At 42.3% G+C, this 22,563-nt stretch overlaps 1 protein-coding gene across 2 annotated transcripts; it reads right to left on the bottom strand.

The window, feature by feature from the left end:
- Positions 1-3,099: 3,099 nt before the first annotated feature.
- On the bottom strand, positions 3,100-22,455 carry cpb1 (carboxypeptidase B1 (tissue)). Of its 2 annotated transcripts, XM_020515283.2 has the most exons (11): positions 22,328-22,455; positions 22,143-22,218; positions 21,931-22,055; positions 21,734-21,836; positions 17,608-17,709; positions 16,101-16,205; positions 14,132-14,242; positions 11,883-11,973; positions 9,857-10,059; positions 7,656-7,740; positions 3,100-3,334 (listed from the first exon to the last, which is right to left on the bottom strand). In XM_020515283.2, the coding sequence occupies exons 1-11, from the start codon at positions 22,396-22,398 to the stop codon at positions 3,147-3,149; spliced, it is 1,260 nt and encodes a 419-aa protein (XP_020370872.1). In that variant the 5' UTR covers positions 22,399-22,455; the 3' UTR covers positions 3,100-3,146. The 2 variants fall into 2 exon arrangements, with proteins under 2 accessions (XP_020370872.1, XP_048460778.1); XM_048604821.1 differs by lacking the exons at positions 21,734-21,836; positions 22,143-22,218; positions 22,328-22,455 and having other exon boundaries at positions 21,890-22,005.
- Between the last annotated feature and the right edge of the window lie 108 nt (positions 22,456-22,563).

Genomic DNA, 22,563 nt, shown 5'->3' with positions numbered 1-22,563 from the left:
CAGCCATGATCTCACTGAATGGTGGAACAGGTTTGAGAGGCTGAATGGCCTACTCCTGTTCCTGTGTCCTAAACTCAAATGAATTAGGCCTAAATTGTACAATCTGTTGCTGTAAGAGATACAAAGAGGTACCATGAGGAAAGAACTTGTAAAAACTCAGTAATACTTGGAAATGAACATACTGGTTTTACTGGATCACCAACTTGGGATAGCAAGATGAGCCAGAACCAGTCTCATTCACTGGTTTTACACGCTTTTATTTCTGGAAAGGATAAGTGACCAAATGACTGGATCAAAAAGACAAGTTTTGAGGAGCAACTTCATGCAAAAGAGCGTGGGGAAGATTCACACACAAATTCCCAAGGTTGGGGCCTAGGCAGCTGAAGATGCAGCCACCAAACTGTGGGCCAATGCATTAGGAAGTGCTCAGGATGCCACTGTTAGAGGGGAGCAGAGACTGTGTCAGGGTTAAGGCTTGTGGGATATTTCTGAGATGGGGTTGAGGTGGGATGTGAGTATGAATGATGCTCAATGTGCATTTTAACATGAAGGTATGACTCGGGCCAGTGTGTGTCAGTGAGCACATGACTTATCTGGTAACGCATGCTGAGAACTTTTAAACATTCAATATGAACATCATGTACTTCCTCCGCTTGTTGTAATTAGGCCCGATCGGAACTTCACATCATTAGCAGTGAGATTTCTCAGCAGAGAGAGAAATGCAGAAGGAAAGTGATAGAAATTAGTCTAGAAGGTGCTACTCGGGATAGCAGTAAATATTTAACATGTTCATGGGATATTCATCCGACTGCAAGTTTAACAAAAATAATTTTGCTTGATTGCTTTTTCAAATACAGATACCAACATGCATACACTGATAGAGGGAGCTTGGGGTCAGTGTTGTACAGGTACTGCTAGGAATGGGGCTGAATGTGGTGATGAAGAGAATAGGAGGGGCAGATGTTTCTTTATACCCCTCTGCATTTAGCAAATTCATTTTCATCTGTTTAAAGTTTTAGCAAAGATCTGTAGCTCGGATTGTGGATGAGGTTGTTGACTTGCTCACCGGGCTGGCTTGTTCTCGTTCAGATGTTTCGTCACCATGCTAAGTAGCATCATTAACGATGAAGCGATGCTGTTCTACTCCACTTGGAATTTATACTGCCCGGTCCATTGTGGTGAGTAGTGTCATTTCTGGTTTTGTTCTGTATGGGTTTGTATGTGGGGTCCAATTCTGTGTGTTTGTTGATTGCATTATGGGTGGAGAACCATGACTCTAGGAATTCCTGTGCATTGTCTATGTTTGGCTTAGGCTACTATGGTTACTTTGTCCCAGTTAAACTGATGGCCTTCATTGTCTGAATGTACTGATATTAGGGAGAATTCATCATGCCGTTTTGCTGCTAGCTGATGTTCATGTATTCTGATGGCTAGTTTCCTTCCTGTCTGTCCGATATAATGTAATGCAACGACTGCCACAAACACTACGTCGGACAGACAGGAAGGAAACTAGCCATCAGAATACATGACCATCAGCTAGCAGCAAAACGGCACGATGAACTCTCCTTAATATCAGTACATTCCGACAATGAAGGCCATCAGTTTAATTGGGACAAGGTAACCATAGTAGCCCAAGACAAACATAGACACGCACGGGAATTCCTAGAGGCACGGTTCTCCACCTGTAATGTAATTAACAAACATATAGAATTGGACCCCATATACAAACCCATACAGATCAAAACCTGGAAATGACACTACACACCATAATGGACCAAACAGTATAAATTCCAAGTGGAGTAGAACAGAACTGCTTCATCGGAGGCTCCACTGATGATGTCACCTAGCATGGTGATGAAACATCTAAATGAAAACAAGCCAGCTCGGCAAGCAAGTCAACAAATTCATTTTCATCTATTGCTCAGGGCAGCACAAGCAAATCATTAGTTGGAATGCTACTCTCACTTGATCACGTCATAAAATGAAAACTTTACAAATAATTGACATCTATCTTTTAAGAGCCTCTTTCAGTTTGAAAAGAAAATTTGATAACTAGGAGACAAGGAATGATTACTGAGAACACTCATCAAGGAGAGAAGGAAAATTTATTTATGTGTATTGAGGTGTTATGATCTGGAATGCATTACCTAAGAGGATTATGGTTCTAGATTCATAGAATCCCTGCAACTGTGGAAGCAGGCCATTCAGCCCATCAACTCCACCCCAAGCAGCCCACCAGACCCACCTCATCCCTGTAACCCTACATTTTGCCATGGCTAACCTACACATCCTTGTGTACTATGGGTAATTTAGCATGGCCAATCCACCCTAACCTGCACATCTTTGGACTGTGGGAGGAAACCCACATGGACAAAACATGCAAACTCCACAGAGACAATCACCCAAGGCTGGATTTGAACTTTAGCCCCTGGTGCTGTGAGGCAGAAGTGCTAACCACTGGGCCACCATGCCCTCAAATTCAACTGTAGCTGCCCAAAGGGATTTGGATAGGTGTTTGAAAGGAAAGGATTACGTCATTGAATCATACAATACAGAGGAGGCCCTTTGGCCCATGGAGTCTATACCTCCAAAAAATACACTGCTACCTACACTAGTCCCACTTTCCCACACTAGGTCCAGAGCCTTGAATGTTATGACACTTCAAGTGCTTATGCAAGTACTTTTGAAAGGTTGTGAGGTTTCCCACCTTAACTACCCTCCCAGGCAGTGCATTCCAGATGCCCACCACCCTCTGGGTGAAAACATTTTTTTCTCAACTCCTCCTCCATACCTCCCGCCTTTCACTCTAAAAGACGGCCTCTTTGTTCTTGACCCTTCAACAATGGAAATGGGGAAAGGGTGGGAGATTGGGATGGATTGGATACCTCTTTAAATAAAAAACTGGCTCGGTCATGGTGGATTGAATGATCTCTGAGCACTGTTTGAAAACATGATTCTACAGTAACATTACTGCTGTTAATAGAATGCTGAATGTTCTTAAATGTGTTTACGTTTCTATTGGGTTTGCTCTAGGGCAGTCATAGCGCAACTGGTACTGAAGCCTGAGAAAGATCTCCTCAAAGTGAGAGTAGTGATCTGTAGATTGTCCAACTTCTTTATTTTAACACATTCTCTATGTACATATTTCAATACAGATTGTTGATGACATAGTTGGCCACGTATTTAATGGCCAGCATGGTTTCTTCACATGTTGGTTGGATTTGAGATTCAGGCAACAGGAAACCATATCTGCCAGTGTCTCGGAGTTCAAAGGTGAAGGAATATTTAATACCCAGATCATAGGCCCAATCATCTGAACCTCCAGCTGCAAGATCTGTACAAAGACAATGTGCAAAATATTAGCAATGAGAAAACCTCAACTTGGCAGTTTCACATCTTCCATGCAGGTAAGAACCTCAAATTGTAAACAGTATATGCTCGAAATATAGCAGTAGAGGAGTTTGGAGGTCATTTGGTGGCTGTACAGAACATTGGTTAGGCCACTTTTGAATACTGCATGCAATTCTGGTCTCCCTGCTATTCGAAAAAGTTGCGAAGCTTGAAAGGGTTCAGAAAAGATTTACAAGGATGTTGCCAGGAGGGTTTCAGCTACAGGGAAAGGCTGAATAGGCTGGGGCTATTTTCTCTGGAGTGTCAGAGGCTGAGGGGTGACCTTACAGAGATTTATAAAAATCATGACGGGCATGGTTAGCGTAAATATACAAGGTCTTTTCCCTGGGGTGAGGGAGTCCAAAACTAGACGGCATAGGTTTAAGGTGAGAGGGGGAAGATTTAAAAGGGACCTAAGGGGCAACATTTTCACACAGAGGGTGGTGCGTGTATGGAATGAGCTGCCAGAGGAGGTAGTGGAGGCTGGTACAATTACAACATTTAAAAGGCATCTGGATAGGTAAGTGAACAGGAGGGCTTTAGAGGGATATAGGCCAAATGCTGGGAAATGGGACTAGATTAGTTTAAGATATCTGGTCAGCATGGATCAGTTGGACTGAAGGGTCTGTTTCCATGCTGTACAGCTCTATGACTCACTGACTTTAAATGTAAAAGGGGTCAATCTGTGGTGTAATGAGAGCAAAGTTAGATCAATGCTCTGAGTGTGAAAAAAGGGAGCATCTAAAGATCATCCCCCACACTGTACCTTGCACCAAACAGTGAGATGGCTTGGCATTTCAGATCTCTTTCCTTCCTATTCCCCGACCCCCCCAATACTAATTTACCTAAAGTCAGGCAGCCTGCCTCAGTCAGTGGTGTAAATAAAACACATTAGAATCCGACTTCCCTTTTGATTACTAACTGAGGGTGAAAGGAAGCTCTCAGTTGGCACCATCCTGTCACTGCAGGCGGAGGCGTATGGTTTCCTTTTATAGGTCTACGCTTCGGTTTTTATTTTCTTTTAAATTTTATTTTCTTGAGGTCAGGAGATAGAAAAGTTTCTCCTTGGCCTTCGGAGATCCTTTGGCCCTCCCTTGCCCCCTTTCTCTCTCTCACTCTCTCCACCCTTCCCGGCTCTAATCATGTAACATTGTGGGGATGGAAACAAGAGGCACCAAGAGGCAGGCTGAGAGGGATTGGGATGTGGAGGGTCGGCTGTAGAGATAGGCTGCAGGATGATTTCAGGGTAGGGATGGGGAACTAATGTGTATCCGTGAAAGCATGGGCGGATAGACAAATGGGACTTTACAGGGAGGCGATGGCCTAGTAGTATTATCACTGGACTGTTAATCCAGAGACCCAGGTAAGGTTCAGGATTTGGATTCAAATCCTACCATCGCGATGGTGGAATTTGAATTTAATAAAAATCTGGAATTAAGAGTCTAATGATGACTCTGTCATGACATTGTCAGGAAAAAAAACACCCATCTGGTTTGTTAATGTTCTTTAGGGAAAGAACTTAATTGGTCTGGCCTCCACGTGACTCCAGACCCATAGCAATGTGGTTGACCCTTAACTGCAGGATGGGCAATAAATGCTGGCCTAGTCAGTGACACCCTCATCCCGTGAATGAATAACAAAATCTTTATCCTCTCTGCATCACTGATATCCTTATCTGATACGTTAGTTTTGAAGATGTTATGTTCTACCTCCTTGACATGAATTCTAGTGAAGAATTGCCCTTAAAACGTTAACCTAGCTCCTGCAGAACACTGCATTTCCAACATCAGCATGTAATGTCAACTTGTGTCAATGCAACACCTTCAATATACATATCTGACTATGGTGTTTCATAGGGACGTCGAATCACAGCGTCACACAGCACAGAAACAGATCCTTCGGTCCATGCCGACCATAATCCCAAACTAAATTAGTCCCACCTGTCTGCACCTGGCCCATGTCCCGCCAAACATTACCTATTCATGTACTTACCCAAATGTCTTTTAAATGTTGTAACTTTACCCGCATCCACCATTTCCTCTGGAGGTTCATTCCATACATGCATTACTCTCTGTGTAAAAAAATTGCTGCTCATGTCTTTTTTAAATCTTTCTCCTCTCACTGAAAACCATGCCCTCTAATCTTTAAATTCATCACCCTAGGGCAAAGACACCTTGTCTGTACACCTCATGATTTTATAAACCTCTGTAAGGTTAGCTCTCATCTTCCTATGTTCCAGTTAAAAAAAGTCCCTGCCTATTCAGCCTCTCCCCATAACTCAACCCCTGCATTCCTGGCAACATCCTGGTAAATCTCTCCAGCTTATTAATACCCTTTCTGAAACAGGGTGACCAGAACTGGACACAATACTCTAGAAGAGGCCTCACCAACATCCTGTACAACCTCAACATGATGTCCCAACTCCTATACTCAAACATCTGAGCAATGAAGGCAAGTGTGCTAAACATCTCCTTAACCACCCTGTCTATATGTGATGCAAACTTCAAAGAATTAAGTACCTGAATCTTTAGGTCTCTCTGTTCTACAACACTACCCAAGGCCCTACCATTAATTGTATAAGTACTGTCCTTGCTTGTTCTACCAAAATGCAACACCTCACATTTATCCAAATTAAACTCCATCTGCCACTGTTCAGCTCTTTGATCCAATTATTGAAGATCTCTTTGTAATCTTAGACAACCTATTCACTCTCCTCGATACCACCAGTTTTGGTGTCATCGGCAAACTTACTAACCATGCCTTCTATATTCTCATCTAAAACATTTATATAAATGATAAACAAAAGTGGACCCAGCATTGATCCCTGTGGAACTCTGCTGGTCACAGGCCTCCAGTCTCAAAAACAACCCTCCACCAAAACTCTGTCTCCTGCAATTAAGCCAATTTTGTATCGAATTGGCAAACTCACCCAGAATCACATGTGATCCAACTTTACTAATTAGTCTATTATGTGGAACCTTGTTATTAAAGTCCAAGTAAACAATGTCTACTGCTCTGCCTTCATCAATTTTCTTGGTTACTTCCTCAAAAAACTCATTAATTTTGTGAGACCTGATATCCCTTGCACAAAACCATGCTGACTATCCCTAATCATTCCTTGCCTTTCCAAATGCTATCTGTCACAATTACCTGCAACAATTTACCCAGCACTTAAGTGAGACTCACAAGTCTATAGTTCCCAGTTCTCCTTACATCCCTTATTAAACAAAGGCACAACATTAACTACTCTCCAGTAATCTAGCACCTCACCTGTACTTATAGATGCTACAAATATTTCTGCAAATGGCCCTGGAATTTCCTCTCTAACTTCCCACAACATCCTGGGATACACTAGATCAGGTCTTGGAGATTTATACACCTTTATATTTTCTAAGACCTCCAGCACTTCCTGTTCTGTAATGTGAACTGGTTTCAAAACAGCAATATTTATTTTCCTGAATTCTCTAGCCTCTATTTTTTTCCTCACAGTAAAAACTGACATGAAATATTCATTTAATATCTCTCCCATTTCCTGAAGCTCAACACAAAGATGACCTTTTTGATCTTTAAGGGACCGTACTCTCTCTATTTGCTCTTTTGCTCTTAATGGAATTAATAATTGGACAAAGTATATTCTAAGACAAAGAAGACTGTATCAGTGGGTATCAGACGTTTGCTGACAGAAACGTGTTCTGTGAAGCCTTTGAAAGCAGGATGATTTGTGCTAAGATTACTGACTCAATGAGCTGTGCTGTTTTCATGGACTCAAAACAATGTTATTCTGTCCTCGTGGATTCTACCTCCTAAGAGATATGGACATTGAGAGAAGACACTGCACATTCAAGACTGCTTGACTTAGCCATACTGTGCTATTCAGAGTCTGCTGCAACTCTGCCTCTATGTTATCTAAGAGTAGCTATTCTCTGATGCACAGAATGTATGCTCTTCATTTGCATTCCAATGTGCAGAATACTGATGACAGCTCTCTAGTATGATTCTTCGATTCCTCCCTCCTCAGTCTCAACAACGTGACAATTTATGCCAAAGTTACATACACGTCATCATCATCATTAACACATTCCTCCTCATTATACATCCGCAGGAGAAGGGGTTTACGGTGGAATTTCCAGCATTCGTTGTACAATTTCATTTACAGTTTCATTTTACATTTCATTCCAGCCATGCACTTTACAAGAATGATAAAACGGCATTTTATCTGCTTGTTTAAAATGGTGAACAAATCTAGAAAGAAACTAAAGGCTTACAAATGGTGGTAGCTCCTGGGCCGTAGGTATATTGTGTTCCATAAAGGCTGGCCAGGCTACGAATCGCTCCTTTAGCAATGTCATTCTGGAACAGCAAGAAACAGTTATTTATGTTTGTTGTTTCAGAAAGTGATTGAGCACTAAACAAAGATGCCGCGACTGTTTTGTAAAGAGCTCATCAAAAGCTAAGCTCCAGATGAGGAACACCAGCACCAAGATCTTCTTATGTAAATCAGAGACCTTTTTCAGTATTTCCAGGTCATCTAAACCAGTTTAAGAGCACACGATTGTCAAACCATCTTGTGTGGGAGCACTTATAACCAGCTGAAGAGATAAGTGGGCCCTCGTGAGTTAATGAGCTATCTGAAAGATGGCATCCTTGAGAACGCAACACTTCATTGAACTCTCAGCCTGAATGATGTGCTCAAGTTCCTGCAGTGTCTCTGAGTCAAATTCTTGAATCTGCCTTCCTCAAAGCATTGACAAAGCAAGGACTGCAATGGTTCAAGAAAGCAGCTCAACGCAGTCATTCTCAATGGCAGTTCGAGATCAGGCAATAGACTGTGACCCAGTCAGCAATGTCGACTTCCCATGAACAAATAAAGCAAATGAACAGTCCAGGAATGAGGCAGTGGAGACGTAGGTTCGAATCCCACCATAGCAGATGGTGGAATTTGAATTCAATAGAATATCTGGAATTAAGAATCTAATAATGGCCGTGAATCCATTGTTGATTGTCGGAAAAACCCATCAAGGTCACTAATGTCTTTTACAGAAGGGAACTGCCATCCTAACCTGGTCTGGCCTACATGTGACTCCAGACCCACAGCAATGTGGTTGACTCTTAACTGCCCTCTGGGCAATTAGGGATGGACAATAAATGCTGCCTAGCAGTGATACCCTCATCCCATTAATGAATAAAGAAAAAATTATCTGATAGTCGGAACAAATTACTGCACATGCTGGAATCCGTATTGAAAACTCTGATGAAGCTCTGATTAAGAGTCATCTAGACTCGAAATGTTAGCTTGCCTTTCCCCATGGATGCTGCCTGACCTACTGTGACTTCCAGCATTTTTTGTTTTCAATCATAGTCAGTGAAGATCTCAAAATGCAATTTTTAAAGATTCCCTATTGCACCAGTTTCCCCTTAGTCTTTTCTAGCCCTGTTTTCCTCTCTTGTTCTGAAGGATTGTGACTCCAGCCCTCATATTGCTGCTTTGACCAAATGTTACAGCACTAGGAAAGCAAACTTCACATTGGCTGTTATTGCAAAAGGATTGAAGTACCATCCCTTAAGGAAGGACCTACTTGGATTTGAAACAGTCTGGAGAAGGTTCGGTGGGTTGAATTTTCTGTTGATGGCGTTGTTATATGATGGTAGGTTGGGCAGATTGAAGTTATACTCATTGGAATTTGGAAGATGAAGAAGTGATTAAATATGCTGACCGTCAAGCTGACCACCTTCTTGCCCACCCTCAAGCAGTTCCCTGTATTTTGGGGAAGATGGATAAAGTGTCCACTCATCCGTTCACCCTTAAATCAATTGAGGACCTTAAGTGGCCAATTATTGCTTGTTTAAGGCCCTCATTTGCCTTCTTTTATACAAAATACTGGGCAGTGGCAAATGCATGAGAGTGGACAGGTAGAAGGATAGGTGTCATATTATTTGGGGATGGTATTTGCCCTGTGTTCATTGGGTCACCATTCACAAGATGTTATCTTGCTTTTTCCTTCCTTGGCTGTCCTTATATCCCACACTCCCACTCTAGGGAGCCCGATTCTTTCCTCCTTGCCGGTTTTGAGGTCGGTGGGATAATATTTGGAGCAGTTCACTCCATCCTAGTAAAATCCCAACCCACGTTCTTATCTTACACATAATTCATCATCTGACCAAGCACTTGCTCCTAGACAGTGCATAAGCTAGCCCTAAGTATGTCAGCACCTAGCTTATCCTCCTTCCTTCTGGGACTGTGAGATGTAGGAACGGAAGTAGGCCATTCAGCCCATCAGGGGAGGAAGCAGCTTTGCTCTGCTTGATGTCCCAGCAGAAATGCATTCTGGAAACCTGCACCCAAACTGAGAGCAGAGCACACCACCATCCACTGGTGTCAAATATCGCTCAGATAATATAAACCGACATGTCAAATTCTGCTATAATTATAACTGTCTATGAAGTGCTAATGTGTTGAGGTACATACCAGTTCATTGTGGTTTGCCGCTAAGTCATAAGTGTAGGAATAAGGGAAAAGACACATCTGAGAGTAAGAATGCATAGTGAGGTAAGCCTTAATGCTTTCTTTGTGGCGACGGATGAAGTTTGCAACAGCCTGAACCTCCTTCTCGGATTCTACTCGTGGACCACAGTATGTCTCGGCACAGGGATTTGTGGAAGCTCCAACAGCTGCAGGACACAACAGGACGGTTAGCAGGACATCCGACGCTCTCACTTTATCCCTACTTTGTCTGAGTGGCTTGAACACAAACAGAACTTGTTGGAAACACAACACAGGTCAGGAAAACAAAGAAAATTCGGACAGATCAGCATGTTGAGCAGACTTTTTCTGAAGGTCAGGCTACACTTGAAACATTAACGTAAGACAAAGACCTGAGGTTGCTGGAATTCTTAAACAAACACCAATGTTGTTCGAGAAACTCAGCAAATCTGGCTGCATCAGTGGAGAGAGAAACAGAATTGGCATTTCAAATCTAGTACCCTTCATGATGTCTGCTGGGTTTCTCCAGCAATTTCTGTTTTTCTTATTTGAAACATTAATCTTCCATTTTCACAACACTCCAGACATTCCTGCTAGTGTGAAAGGCCTGTGTAAGGAGAATTACTGTCTGATATAATGCACGCATTTGAGGCTTAGAAACCTTCACTGCATTTTCCTTTTCAGTGGCTACAGAGCTTAAAACGATCCTTCAAATCCCCCAGTCATCAAGCAATGTATTGATAGCTGCAGAGATCTCCAGTGTCTTCACTATTATTTGAGCACTGAGATCACTATGTTTGCTCTATATATGAAAGACAGGGAGTTTTGTTTTATTCAGTCCTTGCTTATTATTCCAAGAAATAATAATTATATTATTATTATTATTGTTATTATTATTATTATTTTATTAAAATAATTTTTAAAAATTCCAAGCATTTCTGTAGAGAGACCTCCATCTGGTAATGTTGGAAGAAGATGGATCAGAAACCTCAGGGAATCCTTCCTTGATTGTATGCCTGCATGTATTTAGAATTAAACAGTGTTAGAATGCAGGATGATCCTGGTGACCAGGCAATCCAGAACCTGGGGGTCACAGTCTAAGGATACAGGGTAGTCCATTTAAGACTGAGATGAGGAGACATTTCTTCAGCTAGAGAATGGAGAGCCTGTGGAGTTCTTTGCCACAGAAAGTGGTTGAGGCCAAAATATTGAATGTTTTCAAAAAGGAGTTAGACGTTATTAACCAGTATCTACAGCGCCAGGAGTGTGCCAGTTGATTTTCCAGATGATCAGAAGGTTATGCGTAACCGCAATAAACCCTGAGCCAGCAACATCAACATCCCTCAAAAACATCTACGCAAAAATATCAACACACCTCTTAAAATCAATGTAAATATCACAGTGATAGTAACGTGATGCAGGGGGTATACACATTACATTTATATTTTACTTACGTAATAAACACTCAGACACTGTGGTAGATCACAGTATTTGAGGTATTTAACTTTTTCTGGTTTCTCATGAGTTCTGGTGATAAGATGCCGTTAAAACAATGTTCGCTGTTGCTCTTAGGGCTAAAGGGATCAAGGGGTATAGGGGAGAAAGTGGGAGCGAGGTTCTGAGTTGGATGATCAGCCATGCAACAGAGCAGGCTCGAAGGGCTGAATGGCCTGCTTCTGTTCTTATCTTCTGTGTTTGTATCTACAAAGCGATAGAATATCCTTTCAAGTTCTGCAGCTACATGTGCATGATATTATCAAACACCAGGTTTAAGCTCTCTGTCCTGTACTTTCAGTTCCAGTAACATGAATTGAAACAGAAGCAAGTGGGTTACTAACAGGGGGCCAAGACGATATTAAGGGAAGTATTATGACTCCAGATGAATTTTTTTCTGAATTATTCTGCTTTCAATCTGTTCCAAGAAGGGAGAGGAATTAGTCCCGTATTTGTTTGAGCATAAATTCTCTCAGAAGCCTTCCCTAATAGCTAAAGCAATGAGGAGGATACTCACTGCACCATCCAGCATCCCAGTTCCTGTTTGGGTCAACTCCTCGGCAATAACTACCAGGTATCTTGGAGCGTGTTTTTCTCCACATGCGATTCTTCCGATAAATAAACAACAAGTCAGGGCATGGTACAGACACAATGGCAAGCTCTACTTGCAGCCCTTCTAAAGTGGCACCCACAGCATGCATGTGTGAAAAGAAATGCAGTGTTGCCCAGGGGCAGCAGGGACATTGGCAAGTTACACGGGTCAGCTATTTAGTGTGTTTTGTGATTGGGAGGGTAAGCCAAGGTTTAACACGGCCCAGTGAAACAGTAAGGGGTGGGTGGTGGGGCAGTGAGAAGAGTGATGGGTGTGAGGAGTGAAGGGTGAGCTGTGAGTGCAGCGAGGGTTGGACAGTGTGAGGGTTAGGGGGGTGGGGAGCGTCGGGGTGGGGTCTGTGATGAGTGGAGGTTTGAGGGGGGTGATCCACACAAACACATTGACGCACACACTGACGCACACACATGATTTTATAAACCTCATCCCCTAAGCTCTAAGGAAACAAGTCCCAGCCTATCCAACTTCTCTTTATAACTCAAACCCTCCAATCTCAGTGACACCATTGTAAATCTTTTCTGTACCCTCACTAATTTAATAACATCCTTTTATAGAAGGGTGACCAGAATTGTATGCAATACTCCCAAAGCAGCCTCATCAATGTCCTGTATAACCCCAATACGACATCCTAACTCCTATCGTCAATGTTCTGACCAATGAAGGCAAGCGTGCCAAATGCCTCCTTCACCGCCCTGTCTAATATTTTTATAAACTGACATTAACATGGGGATAGATAGTGATCGTTCGTTCTGTAGGTTGTAGAGACAGAATTTGGATCTTTAATACATTTATTGTATATTCGCTGTGAGTGTGCACAGAAGGCAATGAGAGCTTTTAAGAAGCAATGGTTTTACCTGTGAGTGTCTTTGTCTGTATGTGTGTGTATGTATGTGTGTCTGCAAGTCTGTCTGTGCATGTGTGTCTGCAAGTTTGTCTGTGTATATCTGTGTGTGTGTCTATGTGGGTGTGTGTGTGTCTGTGTGTGTATGTGTGCATCTATGTGTGTGCGTGTGTGAGTGTCTATGTGTGTGTGTGTCTGCGAATGTCCGTGCGTGTGTGCGCGTGTGCGTGTGTGTGTGTGTGTCTGCAAATGTCTGTGTGTGTGTGTGTGTCTGCGAATATCTGTGTGTGCGTGTCAGTGTGTGTGTGTGTGCATGTGTGTCTGCAAATGTCTGTGTGTGCGTGTCAGTGTGTGCGTGTGTGTGTGTGTGTGTGTGTGTGTGCGTGTGCGTGTGTGTGTGTCTGCAAATGTCTGTGTGTGCATCTGTGTGTGTGTGTCTGTGAATGTCTGTGTGTGCGTGTCAGTGTGTGCGTGTGTGTCTACAAATGTCTGTGTGTGCATCTGTGTGTGTGTGTGTGTGTGTGTGTGTGTGTGTGTGTGTGTGTGTGCGTGTGTGTATCTGTGTGCGTGTGTGGGTGTGTGTGCGTGTGTGCTTGTGTGTGTGCGTGTGCGTGTGTGCGTGTGTGTGTGTATGCGTGTGTGTGTGTATGTGTGCGTGTGTGTGTGTGCATGACCTTTGAGATTGGGGCCAGAGCTCCGCACTGTCTAAAACCAGGCTGCAGTTACAGAAATCCCGGGCCGATGTACAAATGGGGGCACTTGAGGCAACTGATCTTTGCCCTTCTTCCCAACCTTTGCTCTTGGGAAATGAGCATTCCTGAGAGGCCACAGGTCAGGATCTACCCTGAGATTTCAAACTAAACCTGTTAAAGCATTTCGAATTTCGAAAATCCAGGGACCCTAAGAAATGTGCATTGAATTGCTCAGTCATTGCAAAGAAATATAATTAATTACAAATGCCACAACACTGATAAAAATTTGAATTAGAAGTAGAATTTGATTTAAGCAATACTTATCTTTAGAGGTCTTTCACAAAAATGTTGCTATATCAGCAAATTCATTTGTGATTGGATCTTGGTGATGCTAAGTATTGCTGCAGTGATCAGGCATGATCCTATTGAATGGTAGAACAGGCTTTAAGGGCCAAATGGCCTACTCCTGCTTCTGTCTTCTATGTTTCTATAATTAATATACTGCTTCATAACAGTACATCGTCCCACCAGTACATCACAGTGGACATTGTAAGTAACGCAGTTCAGGCCAGATTTAACAATCTCTCACGTTTTTTAGTTACTACGAATATATTACCACCTACATTAGACCAGGTGAAGGCGTAACCATCAACATTAATGATGGGCACAACAAAGAAATCCACGGTATCCAGAACTTTGGTCATGATGGGATCAGATCCGTAGGTACTGACAGCCTAGAGCAAAGAAGACCGGTATAAAAGGTAGTTCTCACATTAAATCTGTTCCAGAAAACAGAACCTGCAAACTTAGCTGTTTTTACTTCTATACGCCCTTTGAATTTTCCCTAATAAATTATGATTTCACTGCAGCAACAAATTTTCCCTATGTAGGTTGGGAAAATATGAACAGTTGCACAGTTTAAGATGAAACATATTTTGAATTAATAATCCGTGGATGTTTTATAATGTTCTTCCACTTTGTGCGTTATGATCCATTAATGGTAGGATCGATAAGGTTACGTTCAGACCGATGCATGGTGATCTTTTAGTTTTAGCTGACCTGTGCATGGTGATCAAGTGGTTCTAGCAGATCCATGCATGGTGATCGATTAGTTTTAGCAGACCAATGCATGGCGATTGATTAGTTTTAGCAACGCATACATGGTAAGATGAATGAGTCTGTCAGTGGAACTATGCAATAGTGACAGAAGAGACTGTTGTCAGATCCATGCATGACAGTTTTGATATGGCTTCATTGAGACTTGAGCAGCCTTGCCAGTGTAATCTGTGAAACCATTCACTTTTAAACTCAGAATTAAGAAGGTCTAATCAGGGGTCTTCAGCCTTTGCAAATAAACATATCTCAATGCTGCTATGGTTTAAAGGTTCATGACCATGTATTTTTTCACAGTGGGGTTAGTTATCGTTTAACCCTCAGAAGTTTGCAGCAATAAGTATGTCTGCATTTATATAGGATTACAGTCCTAGATTGCATTGAATTTAATCCTTTGATAAATATGCCAGATTACACAGTAGCAGTCAGTATGAGATGGAGGCAGAGTAAGGTGCTCCAGTCAGAGATTATCTGCTCGCCAGTTCCTTTTCCTTTTTCTTTTTTCCTTTTCCTCTTTGCAGCAGGTTTGCTTATACCCCCTCAACTTTTAGCTTCTTAACCTCATCCTAACCGAAGGATGGAGGGCAGATGAAGGGAGACAAGCCATGCCTGGAGCCCAGGCGAGAGCAGAGTGGGTGGCCCAAGTCCCAGAGCAGGGAGTAGAATGAGCGTGGACCGAGTCCCGGAGCGGCGAGCAGGGCGAGTCCCGGAGTGGGGAGCAGGACGAGTCCCGGAGCGGGGAGCAGGGCGAGTCCCGGAGCGGGGAGCAGGACGAGTCCCGGAGCGGGGAGCAAAGCGAGTCCCGGAGCGGGGAGCAGAGAGAGTCCCGGAGTGGGGAGTAGGCCGAGTTCCAGAGTGGGGAGCAGAGAGAGTCCCGGAGTGCGGAGCGGAGAGAGTCCTGGAGCGGGGAGCAGAGAGAATCCCGGAGTGGGGAGCAGAGGGAAGCCTGGAGCGGGGAGCAGAGGGGAGCCTGGAACGAGGCCAGCGTGTGGAGGCAGTGTGGCCTCTTGTTCTGAAGACCAATGGGCATGGAGTCATGCTGGAAAAGGACAATAACTTGAGTTCTTTAAAGTCACTCTTTCTTCTCATTTTGGATTCTTAAACTCTGTGTTCCCTTGCTATTTAAATTTTTTTGCTATTACAATTCCGTGACAACACTTAAAGTATCTGAACCTAGGTACTCTATACTTAAGATGATGCTGAGAAGCGACATTACAAACTTTTCACTGCACTCACTCAAGTGCATATGACAATAAAGGCTATTCTATTCTATTCACAGATCGCATTATATTCATCTGAATATGGACATAAGAGATGGTCTAGTTAACAACATCATCAAACAACAGTGTGCCTTTTAGTCTAATTTGGTAATACAATGAAAGGACAAATTTATCAATAACAAATCATATATCAATGGAAACTATACCACTTCCAAAACAGCCTGTAATAAAAGGTGAACACCTAACATTTTGCACTAACCTCTTTCACGAACCACTGGCAAAATGCTGGAGAAATCCACTCTCGAGCATGAATTCCACAGTCCATGAAGATTGCAGGTTTAGGTTGATTTGCTTTCTTGCCAATCTTTAGCAAAAAAGGTAAAAGAAGCAGCTTAAAGTCACTTACTTTCAGACTACAGGAATACAGCTAACTGATAGCTGTGTGTGAAAAATAGCCTTTCACCCAACAAAGCTCACCGTCACCGCCCCCCACTTACTAGATTCATGTAGTTAAGATCACTTAGACCTGTTAAGATTACTTTAAGCTTCCTCTTCCTTATCTTGTCATCTTCTTCCAGTTACTCTAATTCTTCTTTTTTAATCAATACTGCAGTCAAAGTCACATTCACTCTGGAATCTATTTCCTAACTTGGCCACTGAAATTCCTTGAACTGCATATAGCTCAAGAGGTCCTTTTGATCAGGAATCCTAACTTCCTTTTCCTGGTCAAGTGCAGTATGAGTGGATTATTTTCTTCCATACTTTTCAGTGATTTTGATTGCATCGTTTTCCATCTTTGAGAGCAACTTCATAGAATCATAAGAATCATGGAATTGCTGAAGTGTAGGAGGAGCCCAATCAGCACATTATGTCTGCATTGGCTCTCCAATTGAGCATCATGAATTAGTGTAATTTTCCTGCCCTTTCCCATAACCCTGCAATTTACTTCTATTTAATAATCATGTAATGTTCTCTAAAATGTTTCGATTGAACCTAACCCCACCACAGTGTGTTGCAGACTCAGGCATAAATGTATATTTTTTTTCCCTCAGGGCTCCTGTACTTCTTTTGCAAATTATTTAATTCAATTCCTTCTCATTCTTGATTAATTTATGAGTGAAAATCATTTCTCCCTGCCTACTCTATCCAGAGCACTCTTGATTTTGAAAATGTTGATCAAATCTTGTCTTGGCTTTTTCTTCTCCATGTCCAAACTATCTTCATGACTGAAATTTCTCATTCTTGTAAAATTCATCTGTATTTTCTTGAATGTGTTGGCATCCTTCCTGTAGCATATTTATAGAATCCCTCCAGCGTGGAAACAGGCCCTTTGGCCCAACAAGTCCACACTGACCCTCAGACCATCCCCCTATAACCCACCTAATCCACTCATCCCTGAAAACTATGGGTAGTTTAGCATGGCCAATCCACCTTTCCTGCATACCTTTGGATTGTGGGAGGAAACCCACGCAGACAAGGGGAGAATGTGCAAACTCCACACAGACAGTCACCTGAGGATGAAATTGAACCCAGGACCCTGGTGCTGTGAGGCAGTAGTGCTACCAACTGAGCCAATGTGCTACTGTATTCAACAATGTATTCCAGCTAAGATTTAAATCGTGTCTCATGTAGGTTGAACATAACTTCATTACTCTTGTTCTCTATGTCCCTATTAGTAGCATTGAGGATGCTTTATGATTAAGCTCCCTTAACTTCTCACATAAATTTTCATACATGAAAATGCCCATTGATATGATTCCAACTACCTTGATAACATGGATAGACCGTCCTTCGTAGCTAGTTCCAATTTCCATAAGCGACATTAGGTTTGAGTTCCTAGCAACGGTGCTTGTAATCCAAGCATTGATCTATTCAAGATAAAAGAAAATAAATTCTTAAAATGTGAAGTCACTGACGCTTTGGTAAGGCAATATTGACACGTGCCATCTAACACCCCAAATTCTCTTCAAAAATTGAATTTCTCTGGAACTGCATTTAAAAAGAAAACTGAAATGGTGACCATGAAATTGCCAAATGAAATGTGCCACATTATCTGGTCTGACCTACTTGTGACTCCAGACCAATAGCAATACAGTTGACTTTTGACTGTGCTCTGCATTGCTGTTTTGAAGAAGAGAGTCCGCACTGAACATTTTAAAGGGAATCAGGAATGGACAGAAAATGCTAGCTTTTTGAGGTCTGTACTCCATGAACGAATGAAATGTGTCCCAGTTGGTCAGTGGGTAGTGGTCTTTCCTTGGAGTTGGAAGTTTGAGAGTTTAAGACCTGCTCAAGAGACTTAGGTACTCTCGTCAATACAGTGTGGAGCTGGAGGTGCACAGCAGGAGGAACTTACTACCATCTAGGTACTGTAGCCAGGAACTTCAGTGTAGTCCTGAAAGAGTGCTGCTGGTCGATGGGATGTCTTTCAAATGAGACATGAAACTGAGTTTTCTCACCTTTACAATGGCTAATGCTACTTAGAACACTGAGGTCTTCTGGTACACTCTAGGGTGCTAGGATAGCTATAAGCTGCAGGAAAATATCAATGGGCTGGTCAGGTGGACAGAGCAAATGGAATTTAACCTGGAAAAATGAATTTATGGGACTTTCTCAGGGGTATCAACCACTTCACTGTGAAAGGATTAATCCACTGCTTAAACAGTGAAGAGTGAAGTTTTGAACAAACTCTTTAAAATGTGTCCTTTATAATTTCAGCTGCGTAAATTTAAGGGTCACTGGACCAGAAACATTGACTTTGCTTTCTCTCTTCAAAGCTGCTGCCAAATCTGTCGAGTTTCTCCAGCAATTTCTATTTTTGTTTCAGATATTTCCAGTGTCTGCAGTTTTCGGTTTTATCTCAGTGTGTAGATTTAAGATTATACATAGTTAATGCTTGCAGCAGTCGAATGGTGAGGTAAAGCAATCCTGTATTTCAAACAGCAACTTTATATATTACCTCCAATGTCGAGAAGCACATCAAGGCACTTCAGAGAGCATGATCAGCGAAAATCATATGAACACTGACCTGAAGAAGACAAAGCTGCGAAGAATCCCCAGGAAATTGATTAAGGGAGGAGGGGCGGGGTGAGTCTTTATGAAGAAAATGAGGAGGCAAAGCATAGTGTGGAATTGTCTGCACTTGCTTAAATGGTGCTGAGACCACTCAGGAGAAGTGATGGTCTAGTGGTATCATTGCTGGACTGTTAATCTAGAGATCCTGGTAATGTTCTGGAGACCTGGGTTCAAATGGTGGAATTTTCATTCAATTAAAAATCTAAATGAAGAGTCCAATGATGCCCATAAATCAATTGTCAGGGGAAAAACTCATCTGCTTCACAAATGTCCTTTAAGGAAGGAAACTGTTGTCCTTACCTGGTCTGGCCTACATGTGACTCCAGACCCACAACAATGTGGCTGACTCTTAACAACCCTGTGGGCAATTAGGGATGGGCAAAAAATGTTGGATTATCACATGAATGAATTTAAAAAATTGACTCTTCTGCCCAGGGATCGTAAATTTCAGAAAATAGGTTGAATCAGTTGAAGATGTGAGGTGGGTGTGGTCAGTGGAGGAGGATGATGCACTACCAGCTTGTTTGAAACAACAGAGTTGAGAAAGGAAGGTTCTGGGGGTTGACACAGGCTATACAGATAAAGCCACAAAGATCTTAAATACAAGAGTGAGAATGTTGAGTTGGTGACACTGGGGAAAGGCAGCACATCTAGGTCAGTGAGGACAGGAATGATAATATGACCACAATTTGGTACAAGTGAGATTCCATGCATCAGAGGGAACTCTCTTCCAGTGTCAGCCCAATCCTCCTGGACTGAAAGGAAACCATAAAATATACAAAAGAATTTACCTTTTGTCTCCTCATCTGGATTTGATTTCTCTGCTGGGTCTGGCACCCAGTGAACATCAACACAATTGCAATTATATTCTTCTATAATTTGGTGACCAGAATTGCATGCAGACTCCAGTTACAGCTTAACCAGTGTTTTATACAGTTCCAGCAATAACCTCCCTGTCCTTATATTCTATGCTTCGGCTAATAATGCAAATATTCCAAATGCATTTCTTAACCACCTTATCTACATGCCCTGCTATCTCTAGAGATCTGTGGATATCACATCAAGGTCTCTCTGATCGGGCAATTCCTTGCCTTGTTTGTCCTCCCCAAGTGAATTACCTCACATGTTGCCATGTTGAATTCCATTTGCCCATTGCTGTGCCTGCCTGACCAGTTCATTGATATCCTCCTGCAGTTTACAGCTACCCCCTTCGCTGTTTACCACCCTACTGAAGTTCATGTTATCAGCAAATGTCTTGATCATACCCTTCCAAATCACTAAGGTACACCACAAAGAGCTCCAGCACTGAACCCTGTAGAATCCCATTAGAGACAGACATCCGGTCACAGAAACATCCCCTAATTTAATCCCTCTATTCCTGCCACTTCCTGCCTCTCAGCTAATTTTCAATCCAATCTATCACTTCGCCTTACATCCCCATGGGCTGTTACTTCAGTGACCAGTCTGCATGAGGGGCCTGAACAATATCTCGGCTAAGAATCATATAGGACACATTAAGTGCATTACCCTTATCCTCACTTAGAGCCATAGAGTCAGAGAGCTGTACAGCATGGAAACAGACCCTTCTGTCCAACTCGTCCATGTCGACCAGATATCCTAAATTAATCTAGTCTGCATTTGGCCCATATCCCTCTAAACCCTTCCTATTCATATAACCATCCAGATGCCTTTTAAATGTTGTAATTGTACCAGCCTCCACCACTTCCTCTGGCAGCTCATTCCATACACGCACCACCCTCTGTGTGAAAAAGTTGCTCCTTAGGTCCCTTTTAAATCTTTACCCTCTCACCTTAAACCTATGCCCTTTAGTCCTGGACTCCCCTAGCTTGGAAAAACAGACTTTGACTTTTCACTCTATCCATGCTCCTCATGATTTTATAAACCTCTATAAGGTCACCCCTCAGCCTTTGATCCTCCAGGGAAAAAAGCACCAGCCTATTCAGCATCTCCCTATAGCTCAAACCCTCCAACCCCAGCAACATTTTTGTAAATATTTTCTGCACCCTTTTCAAGTTTAACGACATCTTTCCTATAGCAAGGAGACCAGAACTGAATGCAGTGTTCCTATAATGACCTAACCAATGTCCTGCACAGCCACAACATTACCTCCCAACTCCTATACTCAATGCACTGACCAATAAAAGCAAGTGTAACAAATTTAGAAAAAATTTAGGGGGATGTTTAGAAATGCAATTGTACTTAGTGCACTGGCTGATCTGCTCTAATCATGTGGCCTCTACCTCTGTTTTTAGTGCCTTTTTATGGGGTCAGTCATTAAAAATCACTTGAAAAGCACACCTCCCAAAATTCAAGAGTGAAATGGATGGCAGGAATGCCCTGTAAAGGTGAAATTCAGCATTCCAACCTTATTTTAGTCCTTCCTCCCATATGTTCTTTTCTTGTTCAATATTAATGAATAAAAGTTAGGTTGTGTAAGTTGAAGTCGCCTTCTCATTCCCTTCCAATTTGATTTGATGGACATTACATGTGAATAAGTGTTATGAAAGTGCAATATAGGCAGATTGCAAAGGCACATTTAACACAACAGTTCTACACCATAGCAATCCATCACATTGTAATCTGCGACAAAATGTGTTTTTGATCTTCCCAAATGCCCTGCTGACATTCAAATTCCTAGAACAACCTCCCCTCCCTCTAACCCTAATAAGCTATTGCCAAAGGCTTCTCTTAAGCATCTACAGTGGCAGGAGTTATACTTAAGCAAACTAAAAATAAAGAACATGATTGTAGATCTGAGGCGATAATGTTTCTTTGGAAGATAAGATTAAGGCATACCGTATCCAAGTCATTGTACTTTACATAACTGTGCGAAGCAGCTGATCGTTCCTTATTATCAAGTTGTTGTTCAATCATTTCCTGAAGGTCTTCGATTAAAACTCTGGATGGGAAAGAAGGTTCGGGAAAATAATATGTTAGACTTGAGGTAAGTACCTGGATCCTGAGTGAAACATTGGAGACTTGTTATAACATACTCATATTCCAGCCCACTTTCCTCCAGCAGTTCCTGAACCTTGGCTACATTCTGAGCACCCACTCGGAAATCCACGTTCGCGCCTACTGTCACTTGGTCAATGGAGTCAGGTCGCCAGAAATCAACCTGGACAGAAAAGGAGAAAGCTGTTTCAATCATTTCATTTCAGGGGAGTTTTTGAAGATGTTTTGAGTTCATGGATGGGCATCGAACCTTTGCAAAATCGGCCAGACCTTTCACGAACCACACACCCTGATCACTTGTAGGCTTCAGACGGAATACTTTCTCCCTTCGAGAGGAAAAAGCAGAGTATAAATAGTGAGATGGAACAAAGACAGCGAAGTGTGTTACATTGCTAGATCTTTGGCATAATACGATGCACAGGAAATCTTTCTTACCCATCGAATCGCTGTGAGGCAGGACCAGACAGTACGGCTGAGACCAGCCCGAGGAGACAAAGTATCTTCATAGTTCTGGTCCTGGGAATGACCCTGGTGCTGCTTTTTTTATATATACTCTTGTGACATTATCACTGTCAGCGATAAGGTTGTTTATCATTTGGTGATAGAGTGGGATTTATAACTTTCATGACCTTGAAGGGGCCTCCATTGTAAGAATTAACATTCCTAATCTT

The sequence above is a fragment of the Rhincodon typus genome, chromosome 13 (genome assembly GCF_021869965.1).
Source record: "Rhincodon typus isolate 14 chromosome 13, sRhiTyp1.1, whole genome shotgun sequence".
Lineage (NCBI taxonomy): Eukaryota > Metazoa > Chordata > Chondrichthyes > Orectolobiformes > Rhincodontidae > Rhincodon > Rhincodon typus.
The sequence above is the reverse complement of the archived record's forward strand: the minus strand, read 5'-3'. Positions and strand labels throughout refer to the sequence as shown.